Source organism: Haemaphysalis longicornis, unplaced genomic scaffold (genome assembly GCF_048455015.1).
Source record: "Haemaphysalis longicornis isolate Haplotype H1 unplaced genomic scaffold, Haemaphysalis longicornis Haplotype H1 scaffold_1, whole genome shotgun sequence".
NCBI lineage: Eukaryota > Metazoa > Arthropoda > Arachnida > Ixodida > Ixodidae > Haemaphysalis > Haemaphysalis longicornis.
The window spans coordinates 146,119,490-146,138,359 of record NW_027526203.1 but is presented as its reverse complement, the minus strand read 5'-3'; the positions used below and the strand labels follow the sequence as shown (position 1 = coordinate 146,138,359).

General features: G+C 51.4%; 1 protein-coding gene across 24 annotated transcripts in view; it reads right to left on the bottom strand.

Annotated features, from left to right (window-relative positions):
• Positions 1 to 14,209: 14,209 nt before the first annotated feature.
• LOC144137655 (bromodomain-containing protein 3-like) overlaps positions 14,210 to 18,870 on the bottom strand; it is a 90,445-nt gene continuing 85,784 nt past the window's right edge. For all 24 annotated transcript variants that reach the window (XM_077669664.1, XM_077669683.1, XM_077669636.1 and 21 more), the window contains 2 exons: positions 17,593 to 18,015; positions 14,210 to 17,035 (listed from right to left, as the gene is read on the bottom strand). In XM_077669664.1, coding sequence (XP_077525790.1) covers positions 16,970 to 17,035; positions 17,593 to 18,015 — 489 coding nt within the window. In that variant the 3' untranslated portion in view covers positions 14,210 to 16,969. The remainder of the gene's footprint in view (positions 17,036 to 17,592; positions 18,016 to 18,870) is intronic.

Sequence of the window (18,870 nt, the reverse complement as noted above, 5' to 3'; positions counted from 1 at the left end):
ACAAAACGCTGGCACAACCACGCAAAAAAATATATAAAAAAAGCAAGTCCGTGGGTGTTCGAACCCGGTACATTACTGCAATTACCCGAGGCGCACCCTCTACGCCAAATCTGAAGACTGAGCTAATCAGCCGGTTTTGCTTGTCATTTTTTAGACATCTAGACAGGGGCCTTTAGGAGACACTGAAGGGAATCATAAGCGTTATCTAATTACCTTAGAACATTGAATGTACGAGTATGGTCTCTAGAAATATTTAGTACGAGTCTGGACGGAACTGTACAAATTTTACGCCGGCTCCGCCTATACGTAATGCTAAGCTCTCAGTTGTATACCGTCTGGACGGAACGCTAGCCACAGCCTTAAATCAAACTCAACAGTTGTTTGACAAGTTTTATAAAACTTGACACCATAAAATGAAGAGATAAGACTATCCAGGGCAATAAATAGGGATTCATTTAACAAACAAAACTTCTGAAACCAACTGCATGGTAAGCAGCGGCCGCCAGGGGCGCTGCTTACAACAGGAGTTCCTCAGCAGAAATTTTCATCGCAAAAGGGACCCCCCTAATGGGCCCGAACGACACACCTTTTTCTTCTAGTACACTATATTTTCGTCACCTCTATGGCGCTGAAGTTGAGGATTCCCCTTACACCAAATCCCAAAGCCTCCGCCGTCAACGTCGCTTTCCCCAAACGTTGGCTTTCCCATCGTCCAGCCGCGGTCGTATCTCTGTGAGTCTATGGCAATATTGCCGTAAACCGTTGACGCAATATTGCCGTTGTCGCAATATTGCCGCAAACCGTTTTAACTGTTGTATATTGGCCTTGAGGACATATTGTAACGCCACCTACGAGTGACGCCACTTGTAGGACGCCGGGTTATGTTGTCGTCTGCTAGAACACATTTCCTCTGCTTATGCGAGTGCGTTTTTTTATTTTGGCCCCAGTGTGTGCCCTCCTCGCGGTTTTGATGCAAATTACAGAAAAAAAGTTGTCTTCAGACTGAATAATCAGCGACTCGCTTGTTCCAGGCGACAGAAACTCTATGCCAGGCGACACCGCCGCGTTTCCATTGGGCGAACAGGAGCACTTCTAGCTGCACCCAAAGTGCTCTCGCGAGTTCTGGCGTCTTCCAGTGGTCGGGCAGGAGCAGGGGCCGTTGTGTTTCATTGGTCGAGGAGGAGCACTTTTTTGGCGCTGAGAGCAGCCGAGAGCAGTTCTCGGTGCTCCGTCGCCAGCGGCGGAGTAACAGGGAACGACGAGGAAGTCGCATGACCTCTTTTACGTCATTTCTGGTTTTATCCCCGGGTGGCGGAGGGAAAAGTGGCGGAATCCAGCAGCCGCGATAGTCGCTCAGTGCGTACGGCAGCAGCCAAGTGCGGCCGTCTGGACGATGCTCCTACTTTTAGATGATGAAAGCACCACAGATTCAAGCGCAAACTCATCATCGGACAGCAGCAGCAGCAGCAGCAGCAGCGACGACGACGACGATTTGACATTGCATGAGTTTATGTTCGAGCACCTGTTCACCCCGCCGGAGAAGCGACCGAAGGTAGAGTCGTATCTGGAAAAGACGGCGGATGCTGTTATCGTTCGCAGCTAATTTTTGGGAGATACGATGGTGACCCTATCATGGATATGAACATCCGCTCGGCTTCTTCATTCGTCGCCATGCGGAAGGCAGACACAAAACCACCGGCACGTATCTGCCAAAACTGGCGAGGAACAGCGTGCGGACAACACGAGCGCGCGAAATGCTCCGGGAAGCGAAAAGTTTGGTCACATGACTCTTGACATCACGCCCTCCCCCTCTTTTCACTGCCCCCGGAGCAGCGCGAATGTTTCATTCGCGGAACGAAAGCACACGTCCCCGTTACTCCCGTGTGCTGCTCTGGCTGCTCGCTCCACTTGCTCCTGTTCTCCCAATGGAATTCGCCATAAGTAGTGCTACCATCGCCACCGACAGCTCGTACGCAGCCAGAGCTAACGCCATGGGGACGATGCAATTGATCGCGAGAAGAGTACGCTAGCTATTAATTCATTACCAAATACTTGCGGCGTGACATTACGAGACTGTTTGTGCAAAGAAAATACCGTAGACCTTCCAACATCGATGGAAACGTGCGCTCAGTTGTGATCTCACCGCGCGTACTGCTCGCATTGCCTGGCAAATGAATGACTACGTGAGAACAGTGAGCGGATTGTTTCACCGCACATGCGTAAAAGTGCTAGTACGATCTGCAGTTTGAATTAAGCAGTGCCAATTTCACCTCCATTTTTTTTTTATATTTATGCGCTGATAATTTATTACCGATCAATAGTACTGCACGGCTACTATGTTACTTTTCGGAACAACATGTCCGCAGTGTATGAATAGTATTAACGCGAGTTTTCAACGTCTTCGAGAGGTTTCAGACATGCCGGTGTTTGCTTTTAATTATGACCTCACCGCGGGAATTTATAATTGCAACGCGGGCTTTAATTTGGACTGTTTACAATGAGCCTGCGCCTCTCTCGTATCAAGTTCCAGAACTCACGACTGCTCACAGAAGGCGCGGCCGCATATATGTACAGTCGGAATCAATTTGAAGGCGATCGCTCTGGTGGCTAATAAACAAGCAGCAGCGCCATGTTACGACTTGTATCAGAGTTGTATTATGCAAGAGCCCATGAGGGGAAGAAGGCACTGCTGCTATCCAAAGGTCTGAAAACAGAGGCTGTGTAAGTTGAAAGACCCGCTAATCGGTGCTCCCGTGATCACCTTCAAATTTATCCCGACTGTACGAAACGAAACACTTCGTGGGGTGAAGCGTTGGGGGCCCCCAAGAGGTTAGGGGAACCGAAACGCAACACGCTTGCGCACGGGGAGTTTTAGAAGAGAGTATTCTCCAACAGCTTGCAGCCGGCTTCAGATGCTCGGAGTCCGGTTGGGAACTTTAAGCTTAGCGTCGAAGCAGGTATTCATCGCCGCTCTCGTTACAGTAGCGAATGACAGGATCCCTAACACAACTTTTCACCACACTGTCACTCCCTTTCTCGTATGTGGAACTTTGTATATGCGGCGATTGCTATTTAAGCGATCGATGATGAAGATACCTGCCACGGCCTCGACCTATTCTTGCGCGCAGGTATCGCCATCCTTCGGCGCTCGCCGCACCGTGCGTGAACGGGCCGGCGGTGCCAGGAACAACCTCCGCGGCCGGTCGGCGTAGATCGCGGCAGGTATTTGAGCATCGCTTTGAAAATCGCAGCTGATGACACCACCTAGCACAATTTTTCACCACACTATAGCATCCACTTTCGCGAATGTGCGACTGCTTTTCCGTGATCAGTGTGATTTTTACAAGCGGCGACGTGTCGCTGCCGCGACCTGCGTCGGTTCGAGCCTCCGGCGGGCAGGCACGGCGGACAAGTGTGCGGAGCGTTTCTGCGAGCAGTAAACGCTTCATGGTTTCCTGCTTCATCCATTTCTTGCGAACGATAAGCGAAATCTAGAAATTCATCTCCGCGATCGCCGTAGCCTACAATGCTGATCAGGGATGCGAGCTGAAGTTTACGCTTACACCGGGTTCGGTCGCATTCGTCCGCGTACACCACCACGCTCAAGTCGTTTGCGGGTAGCCTACCACAATATCTACGCTTCACGCACTGATAATTAACTTCAAACGCCGAAAATTGACACGAAAATACACTTAGAAGGCGCGTCCTAAACGAAGTGTTAGCGCTGCAAGCCAACTACGCAGCAAGGTTGGAAAGGGAAGTTCGGAATCCAACAAGTGACGTCAAAACGATCGCAGCGCCGCCCTCTCCAGTGGTGGCCCTCGCGGCCATATTCCCCACCTTTCCCTATCCAATTTCCGTACAGCTTAGTCAGCTGTCTGGTCCTCCGTCTCCACCGCGTGTCCATGCTAGGGTTAGGAACGGTGTTGGACTGGCACCAACTGAGGGAGGGATGTGCCGCTGGGTATTTCAGGCGGCCTAAGTGAGCGGTGATGTCTCTATATGTCACAAGCCTGTCCCTGCCCCGTATGTAGCGATTGTTCATCGAGAACGCGGCGGTCCCGGTAGCTGAAACGGTAGTATTTCGGCTGGCGTACCCGCAAATTTTCCCGCCATTTTTTCGTGGGGCTACCATGGTTGCCAGACCAGGACTGCCCTCTGTTGATCAGCTCGCATCATACATTCGCGGGTACTACAAACGTATTGGGGCCCGTAAAGGCCGCGGATCTGTCAGCCCGCTCTGGTTACAAACCCCTGCGCGCTCGCGCCGCGGGCTCTGGCTCAAGCCCGGGTTTGTTTTTTAGGGGCGAAGCTTTGCTCGGGCCCTGTCCCGTCCCTGTTGCTGCCGTGTACATACCGCTGATGATGATTGTGGCAGGATGCCCCTAGGGATTGGCCAACCAAAGGTTGGACGAAGAGGTCAAAACGTTCAACGCGTTCGTTGCTACCCAACAAGGAGGAGAGGAAGAAGAAGAGGTTGTCGTTCGTCGTCTGCGAGCTCAAGACATGTACCGTGGGTACGCGACACAAGACGCTCTTCAGAAGGCGACGGCCAAGGTAGCTAAAATGTCACACACCAAACAAGCCCTACATGATCACCACAAACATCGACGTCGTCGACGGGCTTGTCAACGGAGCGGTGGGAAGTCTCAAGCTTTGCGAGTGAGGAGGGGTGGTTTTGTCGCGGCGGCGCCCGGTTTCGATCCCACGGCTCTCTGGCCGCGACGGGAGGTACGTGGCGCTCTTCCCACTGCCATAATTGAAAAATGCGCTAACAGGACGGGACTGAGGGAAGGAAACACAAAACAGCGCAGACTAGCAAACTGAGTTTATTGACCACAGCATATATACTACCACTTATCGGCCCGTGGGCAATCAACAAGGAAAGATAAAACACACATCACTAAACGCACAGGCCGCCACATGTCGGTCAATAGTCCAGGAACGCGATTTCTTTGGTCGATAGGGATATCGACGCAACGCTTATGCAATTATCACCCGCATGCGCAATTTCTCGAGCTTCTATAATCTCCCGCGTGAGCGAGTCACGGCTCTTGGCAATCACCTCGGTTTTGTTAAACAAGGGGTAGCAATTTCTACAATCACGGCAATGAATAGCTAGATGCCCATTGTTAGAGTTCCGGACGTTATTTCTATGTTCTCGTAGCCTATCGTTAATGCATCTGCCGGTTTGGCCGATGTATACTTTTTTACAAAAAAGAGGAATCTTGTACACTACTCCTTCGATGCAGTCCACAAACATGGTGCCGTACCTAGTGCGACAGTCACTCTCCTTCTTGGGTCCGCAATTATTCTTCCCACTGCGCTACAAACCGAGACGCGAGCATGGCTACGAACGCGCCCTATGTCCTTCACTCATTCAGATGGTGCGCGCCGTCAAGAAGACCTATAACAACGTGTCGAGTCTTTATATGATGTGCGGGCGAATGTTTCAAGGTTTTACCGATAAGCATTTTAGCTTCGCCCCTCTCATCATCATTCACTTCGTGGAGATGGCGGGATTTTTAAACACGATAGTCTTTCTTGGGCTACTTAAACCCAGAAATGTTGGTCTGTCTGTCTGTCTGTCTGTCTGTCTGTCTGTCTGTCTGTCTGTCTGTCTGTGACTCGATTCAGCCACCCGGCCAAAGCAGAACAATGCCTGCGCAATAGTCTTATATAGTCACAGCTAAATCTACCCGTCTATGTCCGGTGTAATGTTCATACTTGCCAACATTGTTGAAGAAGAACAAGACATTGCGCAAATATGAGACAACAAATCAATACAGAAGTGATATTTGCAGTGTTCCTTCATAAAAAATCAAACATTTTTGACTTTTGCGAAATTAAATCAACTGCAGAAAAAGAATTCACTCCGCCGTCGCCTGCTGTCGCCTGCTGTCGCCCGCGCCACTATAGCTTCTGGCGCCATTTTAAGAAATCAACCGGCAACAGTTACGCAAGGTTCCACTAGATAGGTTCCACGTTCTGCTTGCAACGCACGTGGAGTAGGGAAACGCGGTTCTATAAACGTTGAAGTAGGGCGCCTCTTCGCCGTACGGCAGCGTTCGCATCGAGACACCCGTAGGGTGCCTCGATGCGCGCCGGAGCGGGCGCGCATCGAGGCACCCTAGACACCCGGTTTGGAGCAGAGGAACGCAGGAAGTTTAAAATGATTTAAGCGAACCTTTGGCGTCTTTACCTTGGGAGGAGCGCGACGCAAGAGGAACAACATGAGAGGTGAGCGGGAAAGCGAAGGGAGGCATTTACTTCGCAAAAGCCGATAAAGACTGTCGTCTTTTGACGGCATTTGCAACGAAAGGAGCAGATACGCGGCCAATTTTTTTTTTTCGCTTCATCCCCACGGGAAATACTACAAACGTATTGGGGCCCGTAAAGGCCGCGGATCTGTCAGCCCGCTCTGGTTCCAAACCCCTGCGCTCTCGTGCCGCGGGCTTGGGCTCGAGCCCGGGTTTTAAATGCAGAGCATTTCAGTAACTCACGATGTCACCCGCGTTTACGTCCGTAGTCGTAGTCCGCACCCCTCCCCCTACACTATATAAAAAAAAATACTATCCGGCACCTGGTTTCGATCCCTCGACCCTGCGGGCGGAACGCAATGTACATGGTGCTCTACCCACTGCGCCACAAAGCCGACACAGAATGGGAGGCTACGAACGCGCCTTGTATCCTTGACTCATTCAAACTACGTCAAGAAGCTGCTGATACAACGCATTCACTACCACCAACTCCCCAAACACTAAACGTTAACGCAATACACCCACCCCCTATGCGACGCATTTACTCGAGTCCCCCTCGCGGGGAGATGGGCCCAATTTTTGATCTTGGTGGGACACAATACTGCTGCTGATGCAGCCCGCACACACACTACCACACAACAGCGCTACTACGGAGCCCACATTTCAGCCAAGGAACCACTGCCAACTGGCGCTCAATCACAACGATTTTGGGGTTGAATTGACACACGAGTTTGACACACTGGTGAGCTGAGCAGCCACTGCCTTCGCGAAAGCAACGTTAAGCGGCACACCCTGGAGTTTTTTTTTTTTTTTCGCTTCGTCCCCACGGGAGGTACTACAAACGTATTGGGGCCCGTAAAGGCCACGGATCTGTCAGCCCGCTCTGGTTACAAACCCCTGCGCGCTCAAGCCGCGGGCTCGAGCTCAGGCCCGGGTTCATTTTTTTAGGGGCGAAACTCCTCTTTCTCGGGCCCTGTCCCGGCCGTACACGGCGGAATGATGATGACTGTGGCAGGATTCCCCTAGGGATTGGCCAACCAAAGATTGGACGAAGAGGTCAAAACGTTCAACGCGTTCGTTGCTACCCAACAAGGAGGAGAGGAAGAAGAAGAGGTTGTCGTTCGTCACCTGCGAGCTCAAGACTCTTACTCGGGCCCTGTCCCGTCCCTCGCTGCCATACACGGCGGAATGATGATGATTGTGGCAGGATCCCTCTAGGGATTGGCCAACCAAAGATTGGCCGAAGAGGTCAAAACGTTCAACGCGCTCGTTGCTACCGAACAAGGATGAGAGGTTATTTGGAGCGGTCGTCGCGATAAGGTGTTCCTGTGTTAAGAAATGTGCGTTGTCAACAGTGGAGGGTTTTGGTCTTGATAGTATGTCATTGGCTGGTGTGGGCACGTGGCGTGGGGGGGGGGAGGAGAATTCTGTGTATGTATAAGTAGTTACGTCTTTTCCAATAAATCGAGTTGAAAGTCAGCGCTAGTCCCGTCCACTTCTTTCTTTTTGTGTCCCTGTTAGTTCGCACTGTTCCCCAAGATGCAAGTACACCAACTCGCCACCCTGCTACAGTTTCTTCCTTCTACAATGGGCCCTTTTCAGTGTTTTAACTTTACGTCGTCTAACCCTGCAATGCTATGTGCCCTCATAGCAGTCTGTGTCTGCCGCGCGAGAACAGCTTCATGGTACGCCAAACTGGGAACTTGTCCACCCGAAGCCCGTGGGTTGTTTGGTGCCCTTGACCCATCGTCTGGTCATTCCAGAAGGGTCTGCAAGATTGTATCGGCGGAATGGCATCGACAAGCAAGGTACTACAAAGACTGCCTCCGTGTGTCCTGCGCACAACATGACTTCACTTCGCAGCAGCGGGACTTCAGCGCGTGGAGCCGGTCGTCAGTGCGTGTGACGGAAGTGCTATGGTCCTCTACATTTACCCAGCTTCCGCGGAAGAAAAAGAAGCACCACGCGCAAGTAGGAGAGGTGCTAGTGCTTGGGGAAGTGTCACTTGCGGACTCCTCAAGAGATCTGTTGTCCCTTGGGCCCAAATTCGGGTTCGAACCTCGGTTGTCTCCCATCGAAAAATTGGCTGCAGCGAGACGCATCTCCGCACAGGCACCTGAAGAGGAGCGACCTCGGTGCACAACTGAGTGTGTGGACACGCTGGTCAGGACTATAGGTACGCATTGTAGGCTTTCAAGTTTGCGTGGCGTGATTGACGACCTTGTGGCTGAGAACTTAAGGGTTGTTGTCTCTGACAAAGAAGGCTGTTTCGTCGTGATGCCTCATGAAATGTTTTCACATAAGGCTAGTGAAGCGCAAGATAAGAATTTTCTTCCAGTATCAGAGAATGCGGTAGAAGTAAAGCAGAAGGCCTTGGCCCTGCTTGACAGCCTGAATTTAGTGTGACTAGCTGGTCAAGTGAAGAAAGAAAAACGGTTGCAACTTGAAGCCTTTTTTTCCGCAAAAACCCACAAAATAGGAATACCGTTCCGCACTATTGTCTCCGAGGCTGGGGCGTGGCAGGGGGCTGTTGCCTCGTTCCTTCAAAAGCACTTGTCGTCGCTGTGTTTCCACGACCCCTTTTTGGTGCGCAACTCTGAGGCAATTGCCCGGTTCCTGAAGGAACGAAGGATGGAAGGTTTCAAGGCTATTAGCCTCGACGTGGTCGATCTTTATTACTCCTTACCGCAGGATAAGTTGCTCAAAGCAGTTAAGTCATGCATACAGGATGATAATGATGAAATTCGATTTAGGAATGACTGCGGGGTTTCTGTGGAATCCTTTTTAGAACTCCTGTCGATGTACTTGAAGGCCACTGTTGTAGCCTGGGGAGATAAACAACTAATCCAGCGTAACGGTGTTTGTATTGGTTCCAAGATAGCTCCCGTCTTAAGTAACATTTTTCTTGCCGCTGTAGACAGAGAGGTGCAAAGTGCCTTGCGGGGGGTGGTTGAAGTGGTCTTTCGTTTTGTTGATGACTATTTGGTGTTTCTGCTGGGGACCATGGTTAGCCAACGTGGTATGGATGTGTTAAAGGTTTTCACTGAAAACGGAGGAGGTCTACAGTTCACCCTGGAATTACCTAGCAATGATGAACTCCAGTTTCTTGACTTACGGCTTCGATTTAAGTCAGATCATCTGTGTTTCCTGTATAAGCCAAGGTCAAAGAAACCACTGTTGAATTACAATTCAGGACACTCGAAGCTCATGAAGAACGGAATAGCCTTATCCTGCTTACGGGCGTCATTGACACGTTCCTGTTCTGATTCAGTCTGTGAGGCTTTTCATGGTCAGGTTTCTAGGCTTAAAGAGGCAGGTTTTCCTGGTACCACACTCAGGATGACGGCAGAAAAACTGGTAAGGCTGCTAAAAAAGCAGGGAGTTGCTGGAGAGGCTGGGTCCTCAAGGGAAAGGAGCAAAAAGTTTGCTGTTTTGCCCTACGTACATAGGATGTCGCACGGGCTGAAAAAGGTAGCAGCACGGTTTGGGGTGGACGTAGTGTTTTCTTCCCCGGTTAAATTAAATAGCGTTTGTACGGCCGTCCAGCGGCGGGCTGAAGATGAGCTGGGAAAGAAGAAAAGTGCGTGTGTAGTAAATCATGTATCACCCTTTGTACCGTGCTCTGTGGCTGTTGTTTACAAGATTCCTTTATCTTGCGGAAAAGTGTATGTTGGTCAAACAGGTCGCTGCTTAAACGTTCGATTATTGGAGCATCGCAACAAACTTAAAAAAGATGATTACGCACGTCTGGCCCACCATTGCCGCACGTGTGAGCACCGATGCTATCCGCTTTTCCGCGAGACTGATATCCTGTTTAAGCATAAAGACAGGCGTACTAGAGAGTTGATGGAATCATACTACATCCGAAAGTGGGGGAGAGATTGTATCAGTGAAACATCAGTTGTCCTGCACGAAAAAGAATTTGGTTATTTGGAGCGGTCGTCGCGATAAGGTGTTCCTGTGTTAAGAAATGTGCGTTGTCAACAGTGGAGGGTTTTGGTCTTGATAGTATCTCATTGGCTGGTGTGGGCACGTGGCGTGGGGGGGAGGAGGATTCTGTGCATGTATAAGTAGTTACGTCTTTTCCAATAAATCGAGTTGAAAGTCAGCGCTAGTCCTGTCCACTTCTTTCTTTTTGTGTCCCTGTTAGTTCGCGTTGTTCCCCAAGATGCAAGTACACCAACTCGCCACCCTGAGAGGAAGAAGAGGTTGTGGGAATTGTGGCTGCCCGCGATCCCGACTCGGTACGCGGCAGCGCTCGGAGGGATTGCGCAACCATACGGCAAGAATAGAGGGGTTCGCTTGCGCGTCGCGAGATGGCGCCACCGGCGCGCTTGGGAGCGGGAAGCTCGGAGTGGCTTCGGCGGAGAGCCGGCTGCGGAGAGCGTGGACGCCATAGAGTTTCATACTAATATACACTAGAGGGAAATCTGGCGCCACTGTCTAGGGGAGCCTACCCTAGGGGAGCCGCGCTTCAGCGAGCGTGCCGTCATGTACCCGGCAGGTACGTTCCACTTGTCCTTGGCATGGCTCACGAACAGGCTGAAAAGTTGGCTTTGGCTGCAAAAATGCAACAATATTACTGCAGAAGATTAATAAAATTTGTTCCGTTATTATAAAATTAAAGCTCCAGAAAGATTTAATTGTCAGGGATTATTTAGAAGCTTCATGCATGATGAACAAAAGAACAATGCTACCCTTTTGGCTTCAAGACGAAAAAGAAGCCATGTGGCTAACCAAGCCAAGGAAGCGAGGAACGTCGCTAGCTGCAATGGCGCCGCCCACGGCGGCACGCGAATGCAGCGCCAGATTTCCCTCTAGTATATATTAGTATGAAACTCTATGGTGGACGCGTGGACTTGGACGGCGGCGCTCGGCCAGCTCGGCGGAGGCGGGCGGCCGCTCCGAGCGAGGACGAGACGACGAGACGGCGGCGGCGGAGCGACCTTGCGGCTTTCCCTTCGAGCCTGGACCGACCATCGTCCACCGGTAGCGGCGCAGTCGAACGACTCCGGCCGCTCGAGCAACGCGGGATCCGAAAAGACGGAGCCAGCTAAGGGAGGTTTTGGGAATAAACCCCCCTTGGAGGTTGGCGTCGGTTGCCTTTGTCTCTTGCCTGCCTCTCACGCCGGCGCCGTCTACACGGCAGCCGCGTGCGGAGGATCGTCGGAGTAGGACCCACACCACAAGGTTGTCGCTCGTCGCCTGCGAGCTCGAGACACGGACCGGGGGTACGCGACACAAGACGCTCTGCAGAAGGCGACGGCCAAGGTGGCTAAAATATCACACACCGAATTCGCCAACTTACCCATGGAGATTCTCATCGTCCCAAACAAGCCCTACATAATCACCACAAACATCGACGTCGTCGACGGGCTTGTCAACGGAGCGGTGGAAAGTTTGACGTGTCGAGTCTTTATATGATGTGTGGGCGAATGTTTCACGGTTTTAACAATAAGCATTTTAGCTTCGCCCCTCTCATCATCATTCACTTCGTGGAGATGGCGGGATTTTTTTTCCCTTCGTCCCTAGGGGAGGTACTACAAACGTATGGGGCCCGTAAAGGCAGTCCGTAAAGGGGATGGCAACCATGGTATCCCCGCGAAAAAATGGCGGGAAAATTTGCGGGTACGCCAGCCGAAATGCTACCGCTGAAACCTCTGGCCGCTTCGTGAGCATGCTCCTTACCTGGCAAGGACGAATATGCTGGCGTCCATATAAGGAAGACCTCGCAAATTATTGACCCCGTAAAGGGTTGAAAAAGGCGCTACGCTTGGGGTGAAATCCTACCCTCCCAAGTTCCTATGGTCGTTTTGGAGTAAGTCATTTTTGCGGGTGTGGAGGATATGGCAAGTACAATGGCTGCTTCCTCCACAGTCTCTGGGTGAAATGTACAAACTGAACCAGAGGCAGTTGAATTACCCTGCTGATCCACTGCCACTATGCTCATGGCCGCTCTGTCTGGGTATTCCGCGGCGTCGACGAAGAACACGTGTTTCTCCTCTCAAAGGAGGCTGTGCAGAGCAGCCGCCCTGGATAGGCCTCGATCAACGTTGTATACCGAGTGCATATTTCGAGGAAGTGGACAGGTACAGACATGCGCCCGCTGCAAGTCAGTGAGCATCACCTTTCTCCCATGCTGTGAGGCTAAGAAATGTGGAGCTGTTGAAGGACAGTGCGCCCCGTTTGCGCTGCTGGAGAGCCGTCAAGTTGTGCTATTCTCTTCACCTAAGAAGCTCTTCAAGGCTGTTGGATACCCATTGCTTCGAAATGTTTAGTAGATGCAGTGATGGGAATTCCAATCACCAGTTTGTGAGCTTTCCTAATAATGCAGTTAAGCCTATCTTGTTCTACTTTTTTGGTAGCCAGAAACGGTGCTCATACGTAATTCGGCTGATAATAAACGCCTGCGCAAGCCGTACTAGGTTTAAAATTTTGAGGCCATCATGCCTATTCGCGATGCGAGGTGAGGCAACTTATGTGTCCAGCACGTGCTTCAATGCTTTCAGAGTTGGAGCCGTCAGCTTGTATTTGGAGGCCTAATGCCCTGATGCACGGAACTCGAGGAATAGTGTGGCCTTGTACTTGCAGGTGAATATCTGGGGTAGTTTGCGGGCATCTGCGTCCGCCAACTGAAGGTTGGTAGAGTAGTAGTTCCAACTTTCGGGGAGAACACGCAAGACCTCCAGCGGTTACATAATCACGAACAATGTCAACAGCTTGTTGGAGCGTCTCTTGAATGTCGCCACCCCTGCCTCCAGACATCAATAACGTGATATCATTGGCATATGAACGACGTTGAAGGCCTGGCAAGGAATTGAGTAGCTGCAGAAGTTTAATCATGACCACGTTGATCAAGGGTTGCCGGTTTGAAGTCTTGTGGCTAACAGCCTTACAGCACACAGAGCAATGCCATTCTTCGCGGGATAGTGTGATTCTCTGGTTGTCCTTAAGTTTTCCAAACCGCTTCGACCGCGTCAAAATGCAGCAGTCGGATAGACGCAGACTTCATAACGCGAGGGACCTTGGTTGATTCTGACGACGGGAAGCATTTTTCCTTTTCACTCCCGATCATTCATCATCCCCGTCTGAGTTGGCTTTCCTGCAGGATGTATTGGCGTACGACGGCATCAGCGAGGACAATAAAGCTCCGCTTTAATAGGTGGAGACGGGTAGGACAATGGCACTGGTATGGAGCGCGTGAAGCTCATTCTGCTTGCTTGCCATCGCCAGAACCTTCTTTGAAGCCGCACCCGGCACCCTCCCAAGCTCGTTCCGCTTGCTAGCCATTGCCATCTCCCGGCGCGTGCTGCACCCCTTTTCCTCCAAGCCCACCTTAGACCCTCTTCCTTTCCCCGCAGATCGCGCTCCTCGGAACTCTCTTCCCTTTCCTGGCGCTCCTGCAAGCTGGGGCTTTCCCAGGCCAGCCATTTTCTGTACCTCACAACACGTGCTTGAGAGATAGTTTCTGCCTCTTAAAACAGTTTCAGTTGACAGTTTCCCTGGTGGCTTTTGGCGGCCTGGTCAATCGCCGTTACTTGCTTTACTTTTGCATTAGCTTGTATTATTACTGGGACAAAGCAATCCTCATGAACACTACAGGTGGTGTCAATAATCCTGAATTCTCACGTGGTTCTCTCTCCACACCCTTTAGCAACTTTTTGCAACCTCGCAAATTAAGCTGGTGTGTTCAGTACTCTGCAAGCTAACGCTTCTAGAAAAACAAATCTGCACAAAGCCTTTTCACTACATTCATTACCTTCCACGAACAAAACACTCCTTTGTCACTGTTTCTTCAGTCTTGGCCATGCTGCAGGCACAATGTCACTATCTTGGAAACGAACACAGTTTGTGGCAGAATGTGGACCTGGCAGCATGCTGTGCAGGCTTATGGCCCCTCCGCTACCCTACGCACACCAAGGCAAACAGAGAAGGACACAAAAGACAGATGCTGCTGCTTGTGTATTTTTAAAAACTTTTTCACAATTCTTGTCAGCAAGTCACATCAATGTCCAGAGAAGAGAAACAAGGGATCCTTGGGGGCCCTTGGAAACACTGCCTGGCCCCCTCCTTTCAGCAGTCCCAACAGGTGGACAGGCACCCGTCACTCGTATTTACAAAGAAATAAAAAAAGACCAAGCGAATAGAAACACATTATATATATATATATATATAATATATATATCCTCTAAGTTGTTACAACCACAGCAAAATAAATAGGTTCAGAAAGAAACAACATGGAAAAGCATGCATGCATACTTATGTACACTCTGTAAAAGATGCACTTCAATTTATTTATAACCTGTGGCACAGCCCATCACACCCGTAGAGCCTGGACACGAGTCCAGCACCAGCCCACCATTTTCTCCATGCACAGCCCAACAGCTTGAGACCACCTGCCCAGGCCAGTGCAAATAAAATGGCATTTTCTTTAACAAATCGAAGCTTTAATGCACTCCACAAACATAACATGAAAAAAAATCCTAGTCCCAACACATTTTTTGCTGCAACGCAATGACATCCACCAATCACAAAAGCGTGTGCACTGAAAGAAACATCCGACGCACGGAAATGCACACTGCTGCTGCTGCACCACCAATGAGGGAATTTTCCTCCAGCCGTGGCCCTAGAAAAAAAGACGCCGGCAGGCTACTACACGTCGATGTTTGCTCAACAAGCATGGCACCAAACACCTTCGGTGGCAGCCAGGCTTGCCAGCACAGCTTCCCCCCCGCTAGGAGTGAACAGGTAAATAAATCATGGTACTCTGTAAGGTGCAGCATTAATGCGCAGTAGGCAGACTGCAGTAGGTGCTGTCAACCCATTTGGCGGCAGCTCCACCACACCAGACCCAGCACAAGTGGGCCACAAGCTGCTATCGGCATCACATCCAGAAACGCTAGCTCTCAATGACCACACATACAGTGACGCACACAATCGCAGCTCAGACACCGTGCCCCATATGATACCAGAGGTGTGACAAGGTCTAGTGAGAAAAAAAAAAAATCCAGATGTATGCATACGAGTGTGTATGTATATGTACATATACATATGTATGCATCTATAGACATACATACATACATATATATATAGACATATATATAGATATACATATCTATCTTCTGCAGAGAAAGGTTGAAGTGGCGAGAGATGTTTGAGTGAAGGAAAGTACTATGAAGGAAAAAAGAGCAGGCACACTTTCTCACATCTCACATACACACATACAAACCCAGGCCTGGGCTAGATCCTAACCCCGACATCACGCACACACACACACAGTTGCAAGAACACACACGCGCGCACACATGCCCATTTGTCTGGATACCAGCTCCGAACACGCTTAGACTCGCCCCTTCACCTTGTCCACAGCAAAACGCAACATGACAAACACCCCACAACTCCAGACGTACCCTGAGAGGATGCGGAAAGAGTGCTAGTGACTCCTCCTCCCAAGCACCAGCGTGGGGCTGGGTTAGGGTGACCCCCTGCACTGGGCAGGGCCCGCGTCCCGCAGCCACCCTTTCTGCACGGGTCCTGCAAGAGCCAGGGCTGGAAACCCACGCGCACAGTGACTTTGGGGAATCTTCGAGGGAGATGTGATTGCACCTATGAGATGGACACAGATGACTGGGAGCCAGCAAATTAGCCGAACAAAATGCGCACACAGTTTTGATCAGAAAGCCCGCTAATAGAACACCCTCCCTCACAAAATGCCTCAGCACAAGAGCTCTCCGCAATACCATTCTCTTTTGACCGGTGCCCCAGGGAGAAGCCCACGATTACTCTATTACTGGAACACAATATACAAAGGGTTGTTGCCGCTGCATTTAATGCTCCCTCTAACAGCTTCAGAATGAACACCTTATTGGCATGCAGGCTAGGCTGCAATGCCTCCACGTTTCACCCTCCCCAACACAAACAGCTGATGAAAAAAGAAACCCGTGAAAGCACCCCTCCGTGCAGAAAACACCCAGGGCTGCACATCCTTCCTCCACAGAGTCGGACAGTCCGATGCCCATGCCAAGACAAGGTACACAATGGGACGCCAGTCCCACGGCCAGGATGCTTTCGCCATGACCGCCACAGACATGCTGCGGCTCCTTGCACAATTCACCCACAAACGACAACACCTCATTGCGAGCCACATTAGAAACCAGCCGCTCCAAAACTCCACGCCACAACTCCCAAGCATTGCAAAACCAGTAGAAAACCACGCACACCACGCTGCCTGCAAAACTTGCACTGCGGAGAACAAGACAGGGGTCCCCGCTGCCGCCGACAAGGCATTGGCAAGGAAGGCGACAGGGAGGACCCAACGCAACAAACGAGATCCCAGAAGAGAGGAGGAAAGAGAGAGGAAGCGAGCCGAGGAGGAACAAGAGCGTCGAGCGGCGCACCGTGGCCGCCCAGTGATGGGGGAACATGATCAGGGTGAGAGACGAGCATCGCGCACTGCACGACCACCACGCACACGGCCACACACGCGCACACTATGTACACCCATGGAAGGATAGGAGAAGAAGGCCAACGTCCCCCCAGCGTCCCCTTGCATGAAACCAGCGGTTGAGCTCGAGCGGGGCTGTCCCAGGGAGGCGCACAGTGCAGGGCCCCGCCGCGTTCATATCACAAGTCACCACCACTCCCCACGGGCAGTCCCTGCCGGGCTGCCTGGCGGCGGTCACAGGGGTCCTTGCTCGGGGCCCACACAATCACAGCATCTCCTCAAAGGTGGCCATGATGTCGCTCTGCCGGTTCATGTCGATCTGGCCAGCCATCTGCGAGAGCGGGAAGCGACGTCCAGGCTTGAGGCACTGCCTTTACTGCCCACTCTTGCACACTGTATGACTACTGCACAAGCGCGAGAATGGAAGTACAAGGACCTCTTAGATTTAGAATACAGACTCAACGCAGTAGCGAAACCCTTCCGCATGAAGACTACTCCCCAGTTGAACAGTTCAGCACATCCCAGTATTTGCCACCTCATGTTGGAGAACGCAACAGCTGCCTTAGCTTGTCACCGCTTCTGCTCAAGCTTTCATCTCGGTGCTGTTACCGCATGAACCTGTACAGAAGAACAGCAGCACATGCCTCGCAAACCCCCCACAGATCATGCCATCCCCTTGGTGGCCACTTTACACCTGCTATCCTGAGCTAGTGCCCATGGCTTTGCCCATTAGAATACAGAACCTGAACTTCCCCCATTTTTGCACCCATCCCCAGCTCAGAAAGAAAGCTTCTCTGTGCAAGCAACGATTGCTGCAGGGCTAAGAAGACAAGTGGAGCTGGGCCCCCTCTTCCCCAAAGAAGGAGCCCGACGGGGGGGCAGACTGACCGCTTCACGGCGGCGCCGCTCCTGCTCCCGGAGGCGCAGCCGCTCGCGCTCGCTGACCCCGGCGTCGCCGGCGGCGGCCGCCGCATGCCGGTTGGTGGCCGCGGCAGCGTCTTCCTCAGGCAGCAGCAGGCCATCAGTGCCCGACGCAGTGGCGGAAGTGGGGAGGACACGGCCGCTGCCGCCGCGCTGCTGCTGCTGCTGCTGTTTGTCATGGCGCTCCTTCTCGGCCAGCTCGCGCTGCCGCCGCTGCTCCTGCTGGGCCTCGAAGAGCTGCCGCTGCTTGTCCATCTTCTCGCGCGCCTGCTTCTTGAACTGCTGGAAGCTGTCCTTCACCTGGGCTGTCTTCAGCGCCTGGCCCGGGCTGTTGGCCGCCGACTGGGCCAGGCTCGACCACGAGCCGTAGTTCTTCAGCTTGGACTCGCTCTGCGCCAGGGCCACCCATCACGCCTCGTTTCAAGGAAGCACTCAACCAACCCCCCAGACCCAGCCAATGCTGTCACAGTATGCCCCAGCATGGAAGAAGTGGTTCCACCTTTCAATGGCCCCACCACACTTCTGGGTAGTGGAGCTAAGCGCCACCACCATGCGTGGGGAGGAATTCTGTGGACTAGAAGCACAGACTACAGCCAGGGAAAACCGCAGTTTCTGGAAGTGTTTGAAAATTCCAAAGAAAGAACTGCTACTCGGTGTATGAACACTTCCAGAAACTCAGGCTTCTGCTGACCATATTCGGTGCTTCTAGCCTGGTTTTTTTCCTCTTCTATTCAGGTTGCACTAAAATCGATAAAAGGACTCCTGTTTTGCACCCACTGGCAACTTTTAAGGTATGTCACCACCGTTGAAAAGACATTTTTTTAAAAAAAAACACCATTCTTTCCTTGCTATATTTTGAGAGCCCCCAAACATTAAAAAATGTTCTGCAGAAAGAATCGTGTTCTCATCTTAGCTCAAACGCTATCGCCAATTTTCTAACAGCTGGTGAATGGTTCTAAAACCGAAACTAAAGTGGTGCAGTAGCAGGAACTGATAACGCAGCGAATATCAGAAGCGTACATTAAAACGCTACCAGTTTCTTTAGTCTGATACATAAAAGATTACTCAAAGACTGCTTGTAAGGCTTCTTTTTTCCGAACATTGCTATAAATTTCCATAAGGGGGACGCACGACCCCCCCACAAACAACCCTGTTGTTTACTTTGCGCGCGCTTCACGCTCCTGCTGTGAAAGCTACCGGGCTCGTAATTTTTGAAGGTATTATTCTTAGTGGGAACAGTGGTAA